Below are 24851 nucleotides of genomic sequence, written 5' to 3' on the forward strand. Positions count from 1 at the left end.
TCTGTATCATCTTCTTCTTCTGTATCATCTTCTTCTTCTGTATCATCTTCTTCTTCTGTATCTTCATCTTCTTCTTCTGTATCTTCATCTTCTTCTTCTGTATCTTCATCTTCTTCTTCTGTATCTTCATCTTCTTCTTCTGTATCTTCATCTTCTTCTTCTGTATCTTCATCTTCTTCTTCTGTATCTTCATCTTCTGTATCTTCATCTTCTGTATCTTCATCTTCTGTATCTTCATCTTCTGTATCTTCATCTTCTGTATCTTCATCTTCTGTATCTTCATCTTCTGTATCTTCTTCTTCTGTATCTTCTTCTTCTGTATCTTCTTCTTCTTCATCTTCTTCGGTATCTTCATCTTCTTCGGTATCTTCTTCTGTATCTTCATCTTCTTCGGTATCTTCATCTTCTTCTTCATCTTCTTCTTCTTCGGTATCTTCTTCTTCTTCGGTATCTTCTTCTTCTTCGGTATCTTCTTCTTCTTCGGTATCTTCTTCTTCTTCGGTATCTTCTTCTTCTTCATCTTCTTCTTCTTCATCTTCTTCTTCTTCTTCATCTTCTTCTTCTTCTTCTTCTTCTTCTTCTTCTTCATCTTCTTCTTCTTCTTCTTCTTCTTCTTCTTCATCTTCTTCTTCATCTTCATCTTCTTCTGTATCTTCATCTTCATCTTCTTCGGTATCTTCATCTTCATCTTCTTCGGTATCTTCATCTTCATCTTCTTCGGTATCTTCATCTTCATCTTCTTCGGTATCTTCATCTTCATCTTCTTCGGTATCTTCATCTTCATCTTCTTCGGTATCTTCATCTTCTTCGGTATCTTCATCTTCTTCTTCATCTTCTTCTTCTTCATCTTCTTCGGTATCTTCTTCATCTTCTTCGGTATCTTCTTCATCTTCTTCATCTTCTTCGGTATCTTCTTCATCTTCTTCGGTATCTTCTTCATCTTCATCTTCTTCATCTTCTTCTTCATCTTCTTCTTCATCTTCTTCGGTATCTTCTTCGGTATCTTCTTCTGTATCTTCATCTTCTTCTGTATCTTCATCTTCTTCTGTATCTTCATCTTCTTCTGTATCTTCTTCTGTATCTTCATCTTCTTCTGTATCTTCATCTTCTTCTGTATCTTCTTCATCTTCTGTATCTTCTTCTTCTTCTGTATCTTCTTCTTCTTCATCTTCTTCGGTATCTTCATCTTCTTCGGTATCTTCTTCTTCTTCGGTATCTTCTTCTTCTTCGGTATCTTCTTCTTCTTCGGTATCTTCTTCTTCTTCGGTATCTTCTTCTTCTTCGGTATCTTCTTCTTCTTCGGTATCTTCTTCTTCTTCGGTTTCTTCTTCTTCTTCTTCATCTTCTTCTTCTTCTTCATCTTCTTCTGTATCTTCATCTTCTTCTGTATCTTCTTCTGTATCTTCATCTTCTTCTTCTTCTTCTTCGGTATCTTCTTCTTCTTCGGTATCTTCTTCTTCTTCTTCTTCGGTATCTTCTTCTTCTTCTTCTTCTTCGGTATCTTCTTCTTCTTCTTCTTCTTCGGTATCTTCTTCTTCTTCTTCTTCTTCGGTATCTTCTTCTTCTTCTTCGGTATCTTCTTCTTCGGTATCTTCTTCTTCTTCTTCTTCGGTATCTTCTTCTTCTTCTTCTTCGGTATCTTCTTCTTCTTCTTCTTCGGTATCTTCTGTGTTTTTTACTGAATGTTACTTTTGTTTTATTGGAGAAACACCGGCTTCTTGCTGCCCCACCTGGCACATTATTTGAATAATTAACTGTGTGAATTATTACACTTTGTAACCCATTGAAATCAACAGATAGTAAACAACCCAAAAGGGTAACTGCAGGGGCAGTTTTTATAGAAACCGAGTTTCCTTAATAGGGGACTCAACATCTGAGTACCATAGAAATATATGTATGTAATACCATGCACAAATAACGAAGCATAATTAAGTTCGTTTTTTTTTTTCTTGATTGGGTGTTAGTCTTTGTTGCTTTCCATTGTGTGGGGCTATAGACGAGACTTAATTTACAAGAGAAGTGATCAAAAAGTTATTCAAGTGCTTTTGGTTTCTAGGTCTCCCAGATCCGTTTCCAGTTTGTATAAGGAACAATAGATAATTATTTACATTTAAATATTATAGCCTCTTAGCAGTCTGCAATGGGACCATCCCCCATCCCTGTAGGGCTTTCACAGAACCAGAGAAATTGAAGAGACAACAAAACAATAGCTACCCAAACATATTGAGGTAAAACTGCAGATGTGAATGGTGTAATGGCTTTCCATATCTTGTTTTGAGCAATGGACAGTCATAACATGCGTGCAGTAGGCCACGGTTTTTGGACGCAGTCTCCACGAGTTAGCCGCACCAAAGCCTGCGTCTTAAAGCTAGGCCAGGATTTTATCCTGCGAGTTGTGTACATGCCTCTCCACTACCTTTGTCATATTACTAACCTTTATTAAGTGTTGTTCATTCAGGGGTTCAGGCTGCTATGGTGCTGCTCTTAAAAGTCGATCCACTGAGGACCTAATATGTTCTAGTGAAAACCCACATTTTCAAGGATTTCCCAAGGCATCTTAGTGTAGCGATGGATCACACGTTCCCAGGCAACAAGTTACATTTTTTTTAATGCTAAAACAAAAAGACTTCAGTCAACCAGCATAAGCTTGATTACCACCAACAGATTTCTGAGGAAGTCTGCAATATTCTGGGAGGTTGATGGGGCCTGACCTGTTTGCAAATAAATGCCATATACATAATATTTTATTGACTTAATTTCCTTTATATTCCATTCACCATTTCAATGTTTATATATAATATAGCAAAGATACATGAATCACTCACATTTCTTCAACAAATTGAGCTGACCCTGTGTACACAGAAATTAAAATGATGTATGCAAGACTTACCAGGGGCATGCTATTTGTCACTGTTCTCAGGAGGGTCGCACGTTGCAGCCTCTGCTAGTCTCTTATTTACCCTCCCGTTTTTTGGCCCAATGGCAGCACAGTACTAATAAAAGAAGTCTCTCCCTTTTTAGATTTTTCTTTTCTTAAATGTGAAAGTTTTTACATAGACTTCTTAAAATAAAACAAAAAAAACACTATTTTTTCAAGTATTGATTTACTGTTTTTTGTTTTTGCTGAACAACACATGACGAACTCCTGGGTAGTCTGCTTAATTGTTTGTGAACCAAGACTCAACCTTTAATTTAATGTAGGATATGCCTCAGCAAGTATTGACTGTCCATGAAATCGACAGTTCTGTTTTATTTAGCTGTCAGATGCGTTTGCCTAGTACTTCATTATATGTGAACATGACTATACCGTATAGAAGAACATAGCCCATGCCAATGCATGTTTTCGGCACATCTTCGTCTTTGCTGGGTCAGTCCTGTGTATCATTTTGAGTGTGCCAATAATGCCGTGAAATCATAACATGTTCAAGGGCAGTGTTCCACTTGTATCTGTGAATTCCACCTATAGTCCCTTCCTCGTTTCTCCCTCACCATCAAAATGATTTTTGGCATGTCATCTCGTAGTGCTCTTTAGTGTCTTGTGACCGATCCACTTGACACAGTCCGATCCATCATCTCCGAGAAGGTGCTTGTGAACCAAGTGTCCCTTCAATGCTTCATATATCCTGCTATAGTGTAAGAATTGTGCCTGCCTCACCTGCGGAGTCTTTCTTGCTTTTTCAAAGGTCACAAATCTCTTATTCAAATACAAGTCTCCTGTAGTTGTTCATCGGTGCCCCAGCCTCCTGCAGAAACAAATCGGTGTCATTAGTTGCACGTCTTAATCTGGGCAAATTTGCCATATTAGAACATATTGCACTGCGAAGGAAGTACTTATTCTATGCAGTACTGTTATTCCCGCCACTGTCCGTGCCCTAGAAAAGGGGCAGGGTGGGCCTCCTGTGGTCCCTGTTGCAAATAGTCATTATGGAAAGGAGGACATTCGCGTTGATCCCATGAGCAGTTGTTGGCCTATATTCTGGCCTTCTGTAAACCATCCTGCCATGGCACTCAACTGCATGATCTTCTAGTATCTTTTCGAGTCTGGAAGTTGCATGCCACCCTCTCCATGTGCCACTCTTTTACGCCTTCCACACCATCTACCCAGTTTTCTCAAAAAAGACAAATATCAATTATACATACTGAACTGAAATAAGTACAGGTAGCGTGAAGAAATTACCACCTTCCAACACACCTCCTCATGCTGAAGATAAGGTGAGCTTTTGCTAGATTTAGATTTTCACTTGAGCTTGTACCCCTCATATTGCAAGTTCTGAGCACTACATTCCAACAGGGTCTATCACAACTCCATGTGAAACTGTATGCACTAGATTTATACTCCATCCAGAGAAAGTTAGCTAACTCCTGTAACAAATCAACTGTCTAAGCGGAGTTCCTTGTATAGACCAGCATGTGTACCAACATAGTGTCTCGTACCCATGGTTATGCCCCTCCCTGCCATTGATATCTCTTCAAGCTTGCGAAAAGGTTTGATGGTGAAAAGCAACAGGGATAGAAGTTAGCCCTGCCTCATGCTTCTTTCTGGCTGCCACTTTTCTGAAATAGTTGTTCTTGTTATAACACGTGCTGTGGGCAGTTGTGAATTCCACTCTCAGATATTGGGCTGAAATTCAAATTGAATGCGTCTGTGGAAGAAAGGACAGGTCCTCCTTACTGCCTGTTTTTCTCACCAACCAAAGTGGCTAGTCTACATTTTGTAAAACCCTAACAACAACCAATCGCCACACATCTCCCAGAATTTAGGCCCTCAACTGCTTCAAGTATCTCCTGTTTCATATTGGTCTTTTCACCATCTGACAACATCATTGGCATCAGTCGGGTAATTTTTTTCAAGTCTAACCTGTTTCTTTATGCCGTAACTGCCTGTAAAGCTCCATTAGATGTTTCTTCAATACCTACCATACAAAGCACTCTCCTTATTCTTGATGGACATGAGATGTGTGGAAGGACATGTACACCTAACCACCCACACCATTAACTTCCAGATTTTGTCTCCCTCACTGTGCAGTAGCAGATTAAATATGGCTTATTGGAATCTCTCCAGGTCTTTCCTTCCTAGAGGTTAGAGTAGTTCACACATCCTTCGCTTTTAGTCTGAATGTTTTTGATTTCCTTAGCCAAACACTCCACTCTAGCGAACCTTTCTTCACAATGTGTTATGTTTCTCTTTTAACTGTGGACATCTTGTCATCACTCCCTTGGGGATGCTCAGGCTGCCACTTTCATGGCTGCCCACTCAATGACTCTTGAAGCATAGAAGCCAGTGTTTTCAAAGAAGTAAGGTTTAATTTCATCCCCTAATTCATCAATACATTGGAATCCGTTTTTCCTCTGTGATTACAAGCTGACTCAGTTATGTGTCCGGGGCAGAAGCCTGACTGAGTAACACCCAGTGATTGATCAACAGTAGGGCCATATTAAAATTGCCTGCTCTGGCAGCATTGAAATGCACCTATAATTATTCATAACTGATTAGTCTGCATCAGCGTTTTTCATAATGTTTGTAATAGCTTCATATTTAAATTAATTGTGGTTGTCAGCAGTTCTAGCACACTGGTCCTCTGAGAATTGACATACTCAATTTAACCTTAATAATTGAAAGATGTTCTGTAGCACATGCTTTCTGAGTTACAGAAAACTTTTTTTTATCAGAGTCCAATGTCCGAGTCACTAAAGTTGTCCCATTGATCTGTCTCTTGCAAACATGAAGATTTGATTTTCCCCAACTACATTGGAGATGTCTTTTACAAGTTTTCATTTTCCGTTTACGAGATCTCTAGCTCTTTGATCTTGAGAGGTTATCTGCCAACTTTGTCTCAGAAAACCTGCTAGCCTTTGATACAATTGGGGGAAAGAATCTCCTGTTCATTCATTCAATATTTGGGAGATGCCATTTCTCTTATTTATGCTTTTCTCTTTACTAGCGCGGTTGGGTTTGGCTGTCCCGTTTGACTGTTGTTTTGCACTTCAAAATGTTTATGCAGTCATGCCAAGTATTTAACTGAACAGCCACTTTAAAAACCTCAGCTCAGTGGTAGATCAAGTCTATTTCAAATGGTTCCACTGATGCAAGTCTTCTACCATGAAGTCCACTCTATTAGAATTGAGTCCCAGGGGCATAAGGGTATGGTCTACCATTCTTTGTTTTAAAAAAACCCAATTTTTTAAAATTGTTTTTATAGAGCAGTAGTAAAAGATGCGCAGTGTAGTCCCACAAACTCGCACATGGTCCCATCCTCCTCTCTGCCTGGCGACCAGTATCTTGGTAAGTGACCCTGGTGGCTGACTGAACCCCGGTCTACATTCCCAGCATCACTATGGCTGAGTCTCTTCTCCTGGGGAGTTATTAAAGTCCTCCATCAGACTATGATATGCCCTCCATTGCCCCCAAACCTTTTCAAATTATCTGGGGCATCCCTGGCTTTCATACACCACTCTCTCCCTCCTACCATGCATTAATTCATTCCCTACCGCCGCATAGTTCTTTTGGGTGTGTTCCAACCCGCACCACCAAACTAGCCTAGATCTCCATGACTTCACAACTATTACTGCTTGCCTATGGAACTCTCTGGCTACAGCGTTGAAGAAAGAACCCAGTCTCTCTAAATTGAGAAAGGGCCTTAAAACGTGGTTGTTTACAGCGTCATTTTACTCTTTGCTCAACACTGCTCGATACCTATCAGTCAGCTCTACGACAAAGCCCAACATACAAAACAGTAGTTGTTTCCTTAGAATGTCCACGTCGTTGGATATGCCTAGGATAATCCGGTGGGATGTTTTGGGAATGGTGGTCACCATAATCGCTTCTAGCTCCTAAACTATCGCCTCCTATTATTGTCACCCTCTGGCAGCTCCATATCGTGTGGAGGAACGTGACTTCGTCCGTGTGGCAACAGAGGCATGTTGGGGCGTCTGCTCTCCCCAGTTTATGGAGACGGGATCTATTGTAGTATGCTCTGTGGAGGACGTTAAAGTGGATTAATTGCAGCCTGGCTTTAATGGCTACTTCTCTAGGGTGCATCAAGGCAACCTTCCAGTCCACGTCCTCCAAGGTACCGATAGCCATGACCTGGTCTCTTTTAAGGGCATGTGTGAATTGCGAGCGTTTAAACTGTGAGTTTCAGCGAGGGCATATTTATTTTGCAGTGTCTCAAATGACTTGCCGTTCCTGCCCTTGTCTTCAGTGTCATAGAGCATCTTTGGAGTCCTAGGCAGTGTTGTCGAGTGACCTCTGTCATGTGGTTATGGTATTGGTTCGTTGTCACCAGCAGGAGCTCAGGGAAGGATTAGTCTCCCATGGTTGCCCAAGCCTGCTCCAGTTGTAGTAGATGCCATTCCAGGTGAAGCGTCTCCTCCTCCCTGTGGTGTTTCTTTATAGTGATTTATATTCTCAGCTTTATCTCAAAATACCGACTTCTAGGCTTCCCACAGGGTCACTGGCGATGGTACTGTCGCAATATTTTCATTAAAGTATAGTTTTGTGTCCACTCTTAGGGTTTCTGTTATGTCTGCGTTTTTCAAGACCCAGGAATCCAGCCTCCAGAAGCGGTGGTTATGTGGGGGGGCAGCATGACCAGAAGAGGGGAGTGATCCAATATCCTCCTGACCAGATATTCTGCCCCCGTCACCCAGAGGATCGCCGTAGTTGGGGCGAAGATGTAGTCCAGCTGTGACAGATCCTTGTGCCCCCGAGAAAAACGAATACTGTCTCATGTGGGTGTAGGTTCCGTCAGGTGTCACAAACGCCCAGCGCATGAGTGTATAGTGGGAGGATGGTGTGTGTTGGCCGGATGGATTGTCTGTCTAGTTATCAGCACAGGACCTCATTAAAGTCCTCTCCCATAACATGGAAGTCGCTGTGCGTTTTTATGAGAATAGGGCCTAACCTCCTCAGCGTTTTCTTCTGCATCCTTGAGGGCATATACATTCACAGCCAGCACTTCCCTCCTGTGCCATCTGCCCCTGACCGCCACGTAGCAGCCTTCCCGATCTACCCAGGATTTAATCACCGGAAAGGGGGATTTTTTGTGGCAAGGATTGCCATCCCCCTGAGCCTTTTGTATAGCCGGGGTGAGCCAGTACTGTGTATTTGCCTTTTTGCAGGCATCTACAAGTGTTCCCAAGCAGGTGTCTCCTGCAGGAGTACCAGGTCTGGGGAGTGTCTTCAGAGCTACCGGGTGACATCCCCTCTTTAGGTCTCGCCTGACCCAGCGAATGCGCTGGTCTGGCGAGACTTATTGAGAGGGCTCCAAAAAGTGCTACCAGGCCAGCCTAGACCTACAGTGCGGGCGCGCACGCCACGCTTGACCACGATTGCTTTCACTTTCGCGGCCGCTTTGATGTTTACCACGATTACTTTCGATGTTTGATCGCGATCACTTTTGCGGCCGCTTGTTTTTAATATGATTCGTCATTCGGATTATATTTACTGAGGCCCATATTGTGCCTCTTTAAAACTGGTTCTTTTTTGATGCATCTCCATTATAATAAATTTGTAAATATTAAATAAAAACAAGACTTGTTTTATTTGTGGCCGGCGGGGGCTGGGGGTTGTTGGAGGGTCAGCTGCGGTTAATCTGTGGATATTATCTATTTACGGCGGAATCTTTTTCTCTAGAATATTTTTTCACGAGTACTTGGAAAGCTAGTGAAAACGTTTTTCTTAACAGCTCGTGCCTCTTGAGCGCCTGCCTGTATTTCCATCAAGTCAAGTGAGTCATGGCGACAACCGTTCTTAAGCTATTTACCTGCGCGTTGTAAGCATACCTTAGATAGCAGCCGGTTGAACAGAAAAGGTGATGTCAGCATTTCCTCTGTCGGAATGCACATCGAACTGGCTTTTCTGTAGGTAAAAACCGTGCTATCCCCTAAATCACTTCCTATGAACGCTCATGGAGTACCACTTTTTGCCATATTCAAAATATCAAACTGATGCTGTGTAAGTGTTTTTTTCCTCCGTGTTTCATATAGCTCGAACTAGACCCGAGATAGTATCAGAGCGCTTTACATGAGCACCTGTTTTGTTTCAAATAGACACTTTTTTGTGAGGCACGGGGAGATTAGGTGTTCTGACTAAAATCACAAGATGTTGAGCGTCGTAGCGGAGACTCGAACCCGGTCCCCCAGCTTCGAGGTCGACCACTCTAGCCGTAATGCTACATTCTCTCCCTCTTATCTCCAGTAACTCAAGGCCATTCAAATGCCACGAGATTCCAGGCCTTTTCCTTTATATTGTACAGTTCTTTGGATAATACTGGTAATTACAGTTCGAGTGGGGGAGCCACCACATTAACAGGGAGAGCAGAGCCAAGCCAAGGGACTGGCTTGGCTTACAGACCGTGGAAGAGCTGAACAGTGCAAATATTTGGTATGTAAATCGTGGAAACAAGCATGTACAAATAAGATTGTCTCCTAATTATTTTATTAAACATTTTTATTCATTTAATTTATACTCTAGGCATTCTATACACAAGCATTGGCATAGCCAATAGGTCTCACTGTTGGGGCCTTATAAGTGTTTAACCATGCAACAGTTAATATTGTTGCACCAAGGATATTGTGCTGCATAACTAAATACTTATAAGGTCCCAAAAGCGAGACCTATTGGCTATGCCAATGCTTGTTTTATTTTACAGCCCATTCCGTTCGCATTCCACGATAGGCTCAATGTGTGGCATTGTCTGCTTAGTTATTGTGTAGATTCTGACCATGATCCCCATCAGGTGCCTGCGGGTCGCTCTTGGTGGCTCTTGCCATGTTGTGTCGCTGTGGTTGCATGTTCTGTGCTGGCATGCCTTGTGCAACTAAACGTGTACACCCCAACTTGTCTCCCACCCCAACCCCCCCCCCCCCCCCCCCCCCCCCCCGACCCCCCCAACATTTCCCTGGCATGGGCTTAAAACTACCCACCTCCCCAACTCAGGAAATGTCTGTTGTCCACCCCTCTTCTTTAATACTTCTAATGCTCCTCTTGCGCCTTGCCTCTACTTCCGAACTCTCTCACATCTCAGGCAACGTTTGCAGTAGATTTCTGCCTTACGCTGCTTAATAGTTTTTGCCGAAAGCCTCTCCATTAGGCTGCAGCTGAGGGTTGATTACTGTTTTCCCCAAAGTCAGTGTCTCAGGAACGGACAACTGAAGCCTAGTCTCGGCAGGAGTGGGGAAGGGGGTAGGGAAGGTGGGGGCGTGGGAGGAGTGGAGTGTCACCCAGTACCAAAGGCCACAATGAGGGGGACAAAGTAATTGAAGCCTCTCCAACGAGGAGTAGAACAGTTTTATTTCTGTTCACTTTCAGATAATGCTTTTTCATCCAGGCACTGCAACTGTTAAAATGGCATGGAAGTTGCTGCAGAGGCTGAGGATTCCGGAGCAAGCTAGATAGAAGTCTGTGTAGTAGGGCATTCGAGAGAAACTGAAGCTACATCTAATGCAGCAAGATGGATATTAAAAAGTGTAAGACTTATTGAAGAGCCTTGGGTGACCTCTATACTGAAGACTTGGGTCAAAGTGGTATGACTAAAGAACAACAGATTTGGAGCGGTTGGTCAAATAAAAATGCAATTGCATTGCTTTTCTCACACATTGACAGAATGTAGCCTTTGGCAAAATATGACATGGAAACGGAATCACAGACAACTGAGATCCAAAAGTATAAGCACTGCGTTCCCTTCCTTTTCCAACATCATATGTATGTTTTCTGTGACAGTGAGTAGAGCTATCTTGCTGCATTGTATAGGGCTAAAGGCCGCTTACGAAGTGTTCAGACTGTTTTTTTATCCTCTGAAAAGCCAAACGCTAGATATTAACTTCTGTTTCCTAGATTTTAGAAATTGAAAGAAGAGGAGGAATTGGATGACAGTTGCTCTTTATCAACTGGTATTCTGTGTTTTTTTTTTTTTTTTTAGTAAAGGAACAACTATTCTTCCTTTCCACAACTGAGGCACTACAGCTATTTCAAGAGAGGTATGACGAGGAGAGAGAAGTTGATGAGCTAAAGTTTTTAAAAGTATGTGCAGGACAGTGTGATTGTACATGGAAAAAGAGGTTCTCCGATCATCAGTCGAAGGTGAAACTAAAGGAGTGTCAGTAGAAATCAACTTGGTAGCTGAAAAGATGGATTCTAAAATGTGTTCTGCCTAATATGTACATGACAAAATTAACTGAATGAGAAATAGAGCATTCAAAGAATCAATACGCGTAGTAGTATCTGCCTTACAAGTTATTTCAAGCCATGTTATAATCTCGCAATACAAGCATGTTGAAGTAGTTGAGCAAATATGGCAAGGTGAATTTGTCTCATATTCTCTCGGAGATAGTTGTGGGGCGATATATTATTACACCTGTATTTTTTTTTAAACACACTTTATTGGTTTTTCCAAGCTTCTTTGAGTCATGTATAAATATAGGTATATTTAGTACATTATTGTGGTAGAATGCAGTTTGTTATACAGTTTAGTCGCTAATGTTTTACAGCTAACAAGCAATGCGTACCTTTAGTACATTACACATTACATAAGCGTTCCTTGGTATGGACGGATAGATAACTAGGTATGATTGCAAGTGTGTTAACGTAACTTCCCCTTCTCACCTCTACTGGCTCCACCTCGGCTGATCTTATTGTCATCTGGTTCTGCCTTGGTTTCCCTGATCTTGCTCGTATGGGCTTGATTGATGTGTATGATGATGCTTGTGCCTATTCTCTTCCTGGGTCTAGCTCAGGTGTGCTGGGACTGATTTACAGGTCTAGCCTATGCGTCATTTACTAGGGCGTGGGCTCAAGGGGTTTGAATGCATCCAGTAGAAGGTCCCAGTCCATCGATGGCAGGTTCCTACGCAGACCTCGGGCATCCTCTAGTTTGATGGACGTGCTCTCCGCACTACCCCATCACACCACCTCCCCGTGCCACTTATAGACTGTCGGGAGCCTTGCCGTTTTCCACCACATTGTTATGGAGCATTTGGCTATGAGGAATGCTAGGTCAGTGAAACGTAATTGGGCCTTTTGTGATTTTGGGTGCCAGTGCATACAGAGTATGCAGCTGCCGGCTGTTTCTCCTACCATAATGCCTGTCGTTGTTCTGTTGTTCTGGACTCGGAGAGCACGGGGCAGGACCACAGCATGTGCAGGATATCCGCATCTTTCACCCTACACCTGGGGCAGTGGTGCTGTGTGTCTGGGAATATGCGCTGTAGGCGGCGCGGAGTTAGATAGGCCTTGTGTAAAATCATGTACTGTATGAACTTGAATTTGGCGTTGCGTGACACCCTTTTAGGGTATTCTAACAGAGCGGACCACTCCTTGTCGGTCAATCCCTTGTCCAGGTCCCCGGATCATTTGTTGCGTAATTCCATGAGGGAAATCCCAGCATGTGCCCTGATGCCTCTATATAGCCATTTCATGAGATGACGCCCTTCTCCCATTAGATTGCTCCTACCACTTCATGTTTCGGGGGTTCTTTTTTGTCTGGGGCCCAGTGTCTTTTAACGTAGGTAAGTACTGCAGCGTATGTTATGTACAGGTTACCCGGAACCCCATTCTCACTAGTGAAGTTCTCATGGTCCATTAGGGCTCCATTGCTGAAAAGCGCCCCTACTGTGGTGACCCTCCATCCTCAGACCAGCTTAGGGTATTCCGCCTTGTGATTAGGCCTGTGGGTATAGAAATACCTAGTAGTGGTGTGTTGGCGTATGGGTAACGCTGGCACGTGTATTGAATCGCCTTCTTCCAGAACAAATATTATACGTAGCGCTAATCACCAGGGAGGGTATCCAGGTGGCAAGAAGGAGCAAACTGAGTTGTGTGAGTAAAGCCTAGTTGAAACACCAGGTTTTCAGTTTACATCTGAATTCTAGGTGGGAGCTGTCCGCTCTGGTGGGAAGCTCATTCCAGGTCTTTGGGGTGATGTGAGAGAAGGCACGTCCCTCCATTTTAGCATGGGACATGTGGGCGAGGAGTAGGCTAGCCAATATAAGGTGTCTGGGCGGAACTTGGAAACCTAAGTTATGTAGTATCTTGAAGGCGAGTGTGAGAGTTTAAAGGTAGTGCGTTTCGGGGTGGCGAGCCAGTTCAAGTGTTTAGGATATGTGAGCTAGTGGCAGAATGTGAGTATGAGCTGGCAGCTGCATTTTAAACTACTTTGGAGTCTGTTGGTGACCTTGATGGGGATACCAATGTAGAGATTGTTGCCATAGTCTAGTCTACTGGTTATAAGGGCTTGGGTTACCATAATGCGGTTGTTCAGAGGGAGCCATTCAAATATATTTCTCAGCATCCTAGGTAGTCCAGCTACCAGGTTGGGGGATCATAGAGAGGTGTGTTTGCTGAATAGTACCACTTGGGTATTGTTGCTGTTGAACTTGAGGTAGCTCCTTCTCATTCAGCCTGCTATGTTTGGCATACATGTGGCAAAGTTGGATTGTGTAGTAGGTGTGTCTTCTGAGACGGAGAGGGTCAGTTTTGTGTCATCTGCATAGGAGACGATGTTGAGGGCATGGTAACAGACTATAGTGGCGAGAGGGCCCATGTAGACATTGAAGAGGGTGGAGTTTGGTGAGGATCCCTGTGGAACTCGGCACATCAGCTTAGTGGCAACAAACTGAATGGAGGCGAGGCTGGCGATATGATAGTGTCCTGTGAGGAAGGAGGTGATTCATTGTAAGGTGGGCCCTTGATAACAGCTCTATGGAGTTTCAGAATGGGTTGAGTGATGGCATTGAAGGTTGCCGAGGGGTCCAGTAGGATGAGGGCTGCAGTGTGTACCTTGTTAGTGATGAGGCGTATGTCCATGGTGGTGATGAGTTTGTATCAATACTGTAACTGGCTCTGGAGCCTGATTGTGAAGGATAGGAGAGTGATTGGTCTTGAGGTAGCGGCGAGGCACCTTGCCCTTTTTACTGCAGTACTTGGGAGCAGAAAATTCTTCCCCAGCGCTCTCCTCGACTGGTAATTTTCCCCTTTGCCTTATGCTCGCTGCTACAAGCACCATGAGGAAAAACAAAGCTCCCTCATCCACTTAACACCTGATTAAAACTGGTGGTAAATCGATACAGAATTGGGACCATTATTTCCCACAGAGTGGGAAAACTCACAGAATAGGACCCAATATTCCTGGCTCTGTGTTGTTCCGAAGTCTGGGGTGAACAATTTGTTATCCTGTATTTTGGTGCGGGGTACTGGACAGAATTGGTGATTCCAGTTTTCAGTATGCCTACCGCAAAATACGGGAAACTCAAAATAAAGATATAAGTGCCAATAAAGTCAGTTTGTATTGTGATTTATAAAAGATTATTAGTGTATAAACATACACAAACTTTCCTACTGACTGTTCATATTCCTTGCCCCACCTCAGGAGTGTGGAATTTAATAAGATATCTACTTGTCCATGGGACAGGATGCTTCATTAATCTACTTGTCCTGTAAAAAATATCCTCTTGTCCCTTTGGTGCCACACAGTGAGGTGACAAATTATGGCAGCAATCTCATTCCTACAAGACCTCTGATAATAGCCTCTCTGATTATGCCAGGAATCGTTGTATAGCAGGGTTTGGATACTAGTAATTCCCATATTTTGCCACCTTTTTGCAGATCTACACACTGGGACTGGAAATAGCGGAAAGTAGTAGTTCCAGGTTCGAATGCCCTTTTGAATGTATGCAAAGCTATATACTTGCGTGTTTGAATTTTCACCAGCTCTTCTCAACTCCTTTTCCGACACTGAAATGTTGGAAATGTACCCCTGACGAGGTCAAAAATAAACCTTCTTCCAAGGTAGGGAAAAAAGGGGTTGGAGGGAAAGTGAACTTGAACACGCTTAGCAGATTTTCGCACAAGCAAATATACACATGCATATTTGGCTGTGCTAAAATGCAATTCACAAATATTTTCTAGGGGTACGATTTCCAGGCCTACTGCTGTAAATTTATGAAATACATAAATCTGCACTAATGCAAGGACATATGCCATTGGCTGCACTTTTGTGACTTTCTTTAACCCGTTGCGTACGTTCGTCGGCCAACGGCCGTCGCAAGCACTACCTCTGTAGTGCTGAGCACGTCCGTTGGCTGACGCGGCCCCGCCCACTCCGCTAAACGGCCACACCGCGGCGGAATTCCTGCCGCGGTTAACGAGTTAATAATTAGGCCCCTCATTAGGACTGGTGTTACTCAAGACTTTTTAAATTATCTATCTACTTCACCGTGATTGAAAGCGTTCTGCTCTTTCACAAGGAGTATCGGCACACTAATTAAATTCTTTCACTGCCAGGGACTACTATGACAATGTGTGCTCTTTTAGAGCCCATAAACAGTTTTTCTTTTATCCAAGGTTTTTGTTAGAATAGTGAGTGCCCAGCAGCTTCCACAACAGTTGAGTTTTAAAAACTCAATGTGAAAACAAGAAACACATTGACAAAACCAAAAGGCTGACCACCAACGCCAGAACCAAAAGGCTGACCACCAACGCCAGACCTATTGGCTTTGTCCCTGCTTTTTTATTTTCATTCTTCCCAAAATCTTTATTTGAAACTGGTTTTACACCGATTTTCTATTCTGAATAGGTTTTGTGAACATTAGCATTTATCAAACCCATTTTTATTAAATGGTGCTTCAAAAGAAATGGTACCTAAAATTTCACTGGACTTTAGCGAAACGTCTTGTTTTTGATTGATTTTTTTTTTTTTTTATTGTGGTCGACATTTTATTTTGAAAGCAAAGAATCTTAAATCTTGCATTCAAGCTTCTGCAAGTATTTGCATCTAATCGGAGAGCATTCTGAGAGCAGTATAGGCAGCCTTGTTAAACTTTTCAACTGCGTGTCCACATTTTTATTCAGAGACCACTGTCAGGAGTGCAATCTGAGTTAACAGCATTTCCTTAGAGCGCTCACCCTAATGATAAAGGCTTTGCATTAATGAACCGGTGATACAAGTTCAAACAGCATGAACATATGGATACAAATCGTTCCGTAACTGCAGACAATGCTCTGTCACAGATCCATACTGTGAACTAGCAGCCAAACTGTTTGCACTGCAGGGGATTGGTCCTACTTGTCCCAAGGACAAATTAAACCTGAAAACATGTTGTCCATGACCCAAACAATATGTCATAGGCGTCTGGCTATATGAATTCCAAACTCCTGCCACCTGGGTCTGCCATTTGCATGTAGTTCCTCAGTGAACTCCGTCTGACTTCTTTACTCCTAGTTGTGACTTTTGGCTCCACTTGTCTTCTCTTTTTCAGCCTGTTGTGAGGCCCCTTATCCTGTGCTGTGCAGGGATGGGATTCTTGACTTAAACTCATCTTCTCACCTCAGCCCAGTATCCTCTACAATTCCTATAATTACCGCCCTTCAAGGCATTCGCTAATGAATAGCAAATCAAGGCCTCCCATCAGTGTTGGAAATGTAAAACATTTGCTCCCGGAACTCATCAGACTGGGTAAGGGAGGGTTGGTGGTAGACAGGGGGGTGGGGGGGGTGAATTATGAGGGAGGTCATCATGAGGAGCTGAATCATTGACCGTCTGTTGGGGCAAATGCATTGAATGTACATACTCTGCCCCTAAATACATTGACTACGAAATGTGATAGTTAATCTATTTTACCTTACTCAATGTGTTACAAACTCAATATTAAGATACCTCAGTGGGTTAAAGATCCTACAGCAGACACCTATCTGTAGCCAGCAAGTCACAGTGTATAAATTGGTAAGATAGCTCAGGTGTTTAACGCACTGAATGGTGAAATCTATGTGTAGTCCTCGTCACAGGTGTGAATCACAGAATAGTTACGGTTAATGTGTCTACTGCAAAACATTGCATGCCATCTGCAGATCAAAGAGTTATACTAGGCATAATAGTTCAGTGGATTATTGCACTTCTTGCGGAGTTCCTTGGGCCACCTGTAGGGGACAAGTTACAATAGTGATTAAGCAGCTCAGGGAATTTTCCGTCATTTGCAAACAATTGCATATGCCATCAAAAATAACGTCATCCTTAGTAATTTTACGGTTGTTCTAAAGTTAGTTCTGGAGCCTGGTCGGGCAATTCCTAATACTTTATTTATTAACACCAGACTGTTAAGGCTGTGCCACTCAAATTCAGCGGGAAGAGCATCGTGAGTTAGCTTTTCCCTGGCAGGGGAATCTGAGTGAAAGGCACAAATGAGCGACCGGCTTCCTACTCAGTTACACAAAACTGCATTAAGCAGGAAATAATGTGTCGGGATTGTTGGGAGGGATAGTTAAGGCCTTTCTTCCTTTAACAGGAACCCGTCCTACTTCAAAGGACCTCTGAAATATTCCTATAGTATACATCCCTGTCTAGCAAACTCTCCAAGCTGTCTATTGTGTGTAACATTCGCACCCAGGCGATCCAAAATGGAGTCTAGGCTTTTATAGCAAAGTGCAACAGATATACTCCCCATTCACCATAATCCACCAATGCAACATGCAGCGCACACGCTCTTATTGCCCCCTGTAGCCTATCCAGAGTCCCTTATTATTGTTGTCTATGGGCAGCTGGCCTTGTACTAAAAAGTGGGCAGTGTAGATTCCTGCGTAATCCAATTTTAATGGAGCCTACAGTGGAGGAGACTCCGTTAGGGAGATTTATGCCACAGCAGAGAAACCTATACCTACTCTCGTTTTGCTTCCCCACCTATTATTCTGATATTCTGTCGAGCTTTTAAAGGAGTTTAAAACAAAACTTCTGGGTTTGAGGGGATGGGGCAGAGGTTTTAGTTCAGGTTAACATGTTTAGGGCATCTAGATTATCTCAGATTTCTATGATTTAAACAGATTTCTGATAGTGAACTCATCTAATCCCGGAAGTAGTTTTATGGGTGTTGGGTAGAATATGTGAATGTCCAAGTTGCCTTTTTCGGCATTCCTTTATAAAAAATAATTTTATGGATGGTATACCAAAAGAGCAATCCCTGTTATGTTTTGCAGGTCTGTGTTGTCATCTAGTAGTTTCAGGTGCCAAATGATTTTAGTACCTAGAGTCTTTGCAAGAAAGATGTCTCTTGTGAACACATGGCATCATAATAGAATAAGAATATGCTTGCAGGGATAAAGCAAACAATTGAAATTTCAAGATGCTGCTTTCAAATATGCTGTGAATGATCTCTGGGCGAACCTACCCTTGCAGATGGGTCCAAATAAACTGCAGTATGCTGGATCGAATCTTAATTACCAGGAGAAGTTATGTCTAGCATTATTCTGTCGTGTTGTAAATAGTTCAAGATTTTTTATTTTCTTTCACTAATGTAAATGTGTACACATATATACCAAACTACAACCAGTTGACGATTGGGAAAGGCAAGAACATGCCCGCAACTAGTTTTAATTGAAACCCTCCAAAACTCAGAAAATGTGCTAGTCATTTTAGTTTTAAGTTATGTGAGATCTCCTAGCCCGAAGGTAATGGATACAACTTAAAAGTCCAATATGGTTGAATCCACCTAAACTGCGTTTGTTACCGTTTCTTGCACTGCTTCTCTATTTCTTGCACATGTTGTCAGCATCAAGGACCCCAGATATAATGGCCATGCTAGTTCTCTGTATCTGAATCTGTGTAATGGGGCCCTGGTCTTTTCAACGTTGACAACTCGATATTCTAAGGACATGGTGGTCAGGTCCCTTGCTTGTGCCCCAAAGGGTGATGATGGCTTTCTTTGCGGTGTGTAGTGCTAGAGGCATGAGCTTACCCCTCGATAAGCATAATAGGTAGGTTTGATTATTATAGATGCCGAGGATGATTTATGTAGCAAGGCTGGGAATCTGAGAATCAAAGATTGTATCTGTCAGTTAGTAACAACTCCCAATAGTGTTAGATGAGTGATGGCTTCATTGCAGCTACTCAAGCGCTTTTACAGTTTCTTTGGCATTGCCTGAAACTGACTTACCAGGATTCCATGTTTCAAGCCCTGAAGAGGTGAAATACTAATATGTTTGTGATTTTTACTAGAGATTCTCGGCCATGCACACATCTGGAAGTAGCTGGAGTTCTAAAGTATTTTTCCCCTGCTTTCTGTGAAAGCGATCCCCCAATCTCTAGTTCCTATCTTTTTGACCTGTTGTTTTTTCCAGTGAATGTTGTGGTGAGATAAAGGCGTTTATACATCTTAAGTCTTTTATCATACTCTTTTTGGACTATTTGGGTCCCCAGATATGTGATGGAGTGTGTGGTCCATTCTTTAGGGAACTTCCTTTGCAGCTGGGCTTGTTGATCCTACGGAACTGATATGTTTAGGGTTTTTGAACTTGCAGAATAAAGCTAAAACCTTGAAAATCCTTTACCCTTACTAGCACATACCTCCCAACCTTAAACCATCTATCTCCCATCTGTGGAAAGGCATTACTTGTGAGCAATTGTTAAATACCTAAACTGGTGATGAAGGCTGAAATCCTCCTCCAAACAAACATACATACCCAATGTTTTTAGAGAATTTCAGGAGGTGTTTCTTACCATATTGTTAACATCTGCATATGAGGTAATCTAATTAGAACATTCCAAACCAAGTGGCTTTTAGTTTAAATTAAGTCTGTTTTGCGCCCTGGATCGGTGATTTGGTCTATACTGAACAAAATGTATTTATATCTGAACTCTACACAATAGTCTATAATTTTGCTATAATGTTACTAGTAATAGCTCACACCTCTGCACTGTTTGGCATCTGTCCTCTTTGATGAGAGAAGGTTTTTGGCTGTGTTCTATGGTATTGCTATTGATCTACAAAACTCAGGTTTAAGTTGTCATTGGTATTAAATAACTCAGTAAAATGTTTGTACCCAGATCTTGGTGTACGTTGTGTGAATCAGACCTTGGCAGGGCACCTTTTTGTCTCAAGCGGCATTCACTAAGGATAGTTTATTACTGCAGCTCAATTTGCCATTAACTTGGGAGACCTTGATCAACTAAATCAAACATCCCTCTGCTAACATACTATTTGCTTATTGAGGCCTTCATAGTGGATGGTGCTGCTATTGTCAATATCCACCTGCACCTATAGTGACTGTTAAGAAGATGGTTTTTACATAATTCGGCACACGGGGTCGATTATAAGCTGTGTGAATATTTTGGATGGTGGCAGCAGGAAATTGCTACTGTTTTACTACAATTGAGGGTTTGGTTCCCACATGTGACTTAATATAGCACTGAGAGGAGATTTCCCCATCGCTGTCCACATGCGATCAATTTATTTGTGGAGCGGGGAAGACTCAGTTCTCAGAAGTTAAAGTTGTCTGGTTGAGGAGTACTCGGTCGTGCACAGAATAACTGACAGAGGACAGTGGCTATTGATTTGTTTCTGTATCTAATACATCCTGTAATTGCACTGGCCCCTCTTTCTTCCAACACAGTGGGTCAAACATAGTGTCTGATGGACCATAAGAGAAGAGGGCTATTGCATATGTGGCATTAACCTGGTGCATGTTTATTCTTTTCTCTTTCCAAAGCCATTTTCCACCATATTTGAGTGGTGGGTCAGTAAGCATGCGTATTATGTAAACCTTCTGCTTATTCACTGCCCACTCTCTCTTCTGAGTATGTAAGAGGGGGATCCTCACAGATTCAGACTAGAGTCACCGATGGAAGTGAATAGACGCACTGTATGTACCAAGGACTGGTAAGTCTTTGCAGATGCCTGGATTTTATAGGGCGGTTCAGGCAAACTCAGACCTATTAATTTAAAATCAATTAGATATATATATTCTGACAGTCAAATCCGTACATTTTCAGGTGCTTGTTTTTCTCTTTTTGCAAATATATCTGTGCCCGTTATTTCCACGTCCTCCAGCTTGTATTGATCCATTTCTCTTCCTTGTGTTTCTATGCTGTAAGTGAATATTATGCTTCCTTTTATATGCCTTGGCATGTTGGTCTGCTAGACTATCATCTCTAAAATACCCAGTGATGGATCATCTGCGTTTCTGTAGTTCAGGTGCTCTGTTGATTATAACCAATGTAATTCATTGTATTTACTATAGTGATCTGTACCTTATTGTTTTGTGAGTGTCTGAAGAGAGTTGTCCCGGGTAATATGGGATTTTCAAAGTAAAGTTTAAAAAAATAAACACTAATTGGCTCAAGTATGTTACACAAGCACTTCATGTTGGAGCATTGATTAGTAATTTTACATATCTAGCTGTTTTATTGATCTTGTCATATATATATATATATATCTCTCTCGTATGCAGCCATGACCGAGACTCTGACCACCGAAGAAGACATGAAAGGCGACCCAGTGATAGGTCAGAAGACTTTGGTTCCTGCTACGATGATGGCTACTCCACGCGGTCTCATCACCGCCAGCGCTCAAGGGATCAAGACAGGCCTAGGACCAAGAGAAGACACCAGCATCGCTGCCGGAAGCGTAAAACCAGGTCATGTAGCAGCACGTCATCGGTGAGTATCCTTGGGGTCAGGTGGAATAATCATGTCTAATGTCTTTCTTGTTGTTACAGCTGTCCTTGGCTTGGGTGAGTATTGTGCCTTTTTTTATTGTGTGCTTAAATTGGCTGAAAATGTAGTTCAGAACTTTGATAACACGGCTCTGTGCCTTAGCAGCATATAATTATGCGTGCAGGGGAAAGCATAGCCTAGACTGAAGCTAGTATTGCCCCCTTAACTCAGATCTTAGAAAGGGAGCATGATGTTCTCTGTGTGCAAGTTATTGAAAGAAAGATTGGCGCATTTCTTTACCTAGCTGTACATGTTATTATACATGTATTATACAACCTTGATCACACGTTGTGAATGATTTGTGTAGTGTAGTGTTTGACAGAATATCAATTTATGAGCAGCATCTAGATTTCAGTTGAGTTAAATATTTGAGTTTGAGAACACCATTTCGATAATGAATCTGAGCTTCATGCCTCACTTTTCAAAGAAAAGAAAACGGTTCAGTATTTTGTCAGATCTACAAACCCAGCAATGCATGCAATCATACGTGCGTATATCACTAAACCTCATGAACACCGTTGCACTAATATAATGAATTTTAAATATTTAGGTCCGTATAAACCACAGTTGTTAACAGTGGGCCTGTACCGCTTCAGTGTATTGTTTTTAAGCTTGTCTGTGCTATTAAACAAAGACCAGACTTTGAAATCCATCTAGGACCGACTGGAAGAAAGGACAGTCCATTTCCAAATCCTAAGCCATGTTCGCTCTAAACAGAAACTCTAGCAGCCTCTGACCTTCACAGGTCGTTCTGAAACTATATGCATGTCTAACTCTTCTATTTTTAAAGGGCATGGAATAAGTAGAGGTGCTTTCAGTCCGCTAAAAGCTGTGCTATCATGTTTCCTCACTAATTTGCTATTTACATTTGTCAGGGGCACATAGCCGTTCCCATTATAGCCTAAGGACTAACATTATGCAGGTTATCTTCCTAGAAGTCCTATGCCCTTAAGAACGACCTTCAAAGAGTCCTAGAGCTAGGATAAGCGTGCCCACGAATACGTGCTTGACAGATGCCTACTGAGGCTTGTAGGGTCCCTAATGAACTCTGCCTCACTTAGCTGATATGCCAGACTGCAAATGTATGTCTTTGCTTGTATGCACTTGTGGTAGCACCTACATTTTAAACATGTTTTAGAGAGAATTCTGTATTAGATGGTGGTCTTGTAATCACAGAGTGTTATTTTAAACTGAGTATGCCCAGACCTGATGACTAGCGTCTTACTGGTTATTGATGCTGCTCTTCTGTATAACAGGATTAATCTAAGGCACCAATGACCAAGATTAGCTGCCCTTCCTCCCCACTCTATTTAATTTAATTGTGTTTGTAGTTTCCGGATTCAGGTGACGTCTTGTATTGGTCTCGTCTTTGTGTTAGAGCATGCCCTGCCTGTGTTGCACGCCCTTTGGTGTTCAGTAGATTATTGAGGCCCAAGTCTTCTTGTCACATTTGTCAGATTCAACAGTAATCTTCGAAGTTGATGCGTTTGTGCTCCAGCTGCAATACTGCTCAGTCAGTTTGTAACACTTGATATAGGGTCATTCTTACTCTTTGGCTAAGAATTCCAGTTTTTGATAAATTAAAACTGTTCTGATTCTTTGAATCTGGAACTGCATGTCCGTGAATTCAAAGAATATCTGCTCTTGGGAGCTCTTAGCATTCTGTCTACAAAAAGCAGAATCTGATTCACATATTTCAAAGCACGCTTTCTGGGCAAGACTGGAGACATCCTTTAATATCTAATTGGTCCTTTTCAAGCATTCAGATAATGTTAGGAAATGTGTTTCTCTGACCTATTCCTTGGAATGATTTGGCCATTGTGTTTTTCTCGCGTGGGTTAGGAAAAGGGTATTGGCTTGAAGAACTTATCAAATTAATTACTTGATGCCCAGTGCAGGCATTGTCTTTTCTTTGTTCATTGATGTGTTGTGTTAGAAACCATCTTGTATAGCTTTTGCCTACTCCGCCAAGTACTTTTTGTTTAAGCTGTCAGGGCCATCACATTTCTTTGTAACCTACAATGTAGGCAAACATCTGCATCCTAGTTAAAGTTAACCCATCTCTATATGGTCAAATGTCAGGTGTTTTTAAGGTTTGCTATTCCCCTCTCACTCCAGCAATGTCTGATTGGTGTTTGTGCTACGTTGGCATACCGTTAAGCTAATATTTGCGAATTATTTGTGTATGTGTATATATATATATATATATATATATATATATATATATATATATATATATATATATATATATATATTTGGTAAACTGTTAATAGTTTAGTGTGTTGCGTGGATATAATCTACGGTGTACAAATAGACTGTGTTGTCAGCAGCAGTGTAGACGTTTCACATATTTGTCTCTTGACCCGATGTATTTTAGGAACGTACTCATTTAAGCATTTTTAAAATGACATTTAGTTGAAGACCAGAAATGAGATCAAGATGAAACTTGACTGCGAGTCAAGCTATGGACATAAGTGAAACAATAGGTTCAGTGGCATGTGTGGCTGCAGATACACATGCTTTGCATACTCCTGCCATCTAGTGTTGGGTTCAGAGTTTTTTTTCATCAAAGTATTCTTTCGGGTTTCGAGTGACTCCTCTTCTTGGTGATATTGCACATGAGCCATCGACTCCTCTGTTGGATTGTTTTCTCTCCGCCGTTTGGTTCGGACGTGTGTGCCTCTCCTCTGTGTTCAACTCCGTTCAGTACGAGTCTTCAGCCCTATCCTGTCTTCGACGGTATAGTTATACCATTGGCGCTTTTCCATTGTTGTGCCTTTTCTAAAGTTTGTCGGTTCGGACACCATCCGAATGCCCCACGGGGTGCTGCCTGTCTCAGGCCTACCATTCCACGTGCACTGTCGGAGCTGAAGATGTGTTCCTGATAGAACAGACACTTTTTCGAATTTGGCGCAGTGTCACGCCAAGTATCCGCACACTGACCACATCTGGTGTACAATCTTTGTCTTTCGCTTAATAACCATAGGACTGACTGCAACACATAAAATTCTTTCCATTCAAAAAAGTCTCTTTGCGATCGAAGGGTTTGTCGGCTGAAAATGCCTCGTCGCACTGAAGATGACACTCCCAACATTTTCAGAGACAAGCATGCATAGGAAGAGCCTGCTGCAGAGGAGGAAGAAGCCGCTTTCTGAGTCGAGGAAATTTCCAGCTTTGACGAGGAGGAGGAATTGGATTACACCCTGCTACTTGGGCAGCGCTTGACTAGTGTCGACCCAGACCCTACTCAACCACCCAAAATGACTTCCAAACCCTTGCCCTATCTATTATTAGAAGTTGTCAGACTGCCACTGCCACCTGGCCATGGTCTGATCTGAAAAAAAGTTTCGGAAGCCCCACCTTCGGGCCCAGCAC

The 24851-nt window shown here is 42.2% G+C and overlaps 1 protein-coding gene across 2 annotated transcripts in view; it reads left to right on the forward strand.

Moving 5' to 3' along the window:
• The window catches only part of CLK3 (CDC like kinase 3), a 272328-nt gene that overhangs the window by 46440 nt on the left and 201037 nt on the right, over positions 1-24851 (forward strand). For both annotated transcript variants that reach the window (XM_085643786.1, XM_085643787.1), the window contains exon 3: positions 21212-21419. In XM_085643786.1, the coding sequence (XP_085499912.1) occupies positions 21212-21419 (208 nt within the window). The remainder of the gene's footprint in view (positions 1-21211; positions 21420-24851) is intronic.

The sequence above is a fragment of the Triturus cristatus genome, chromosome 3_1, assembly GCF_964204655.1.
Source record: "Triturus cristatus chromosome 3_1, aTriCri1.1, whole genome shotgun sequence".
Taxonomy (NCBI): Eukaryota; Metazoa; Chordata; class Amphibia; order Caudata; family Salamandridae; genus Triturus; species Triturus cristatus.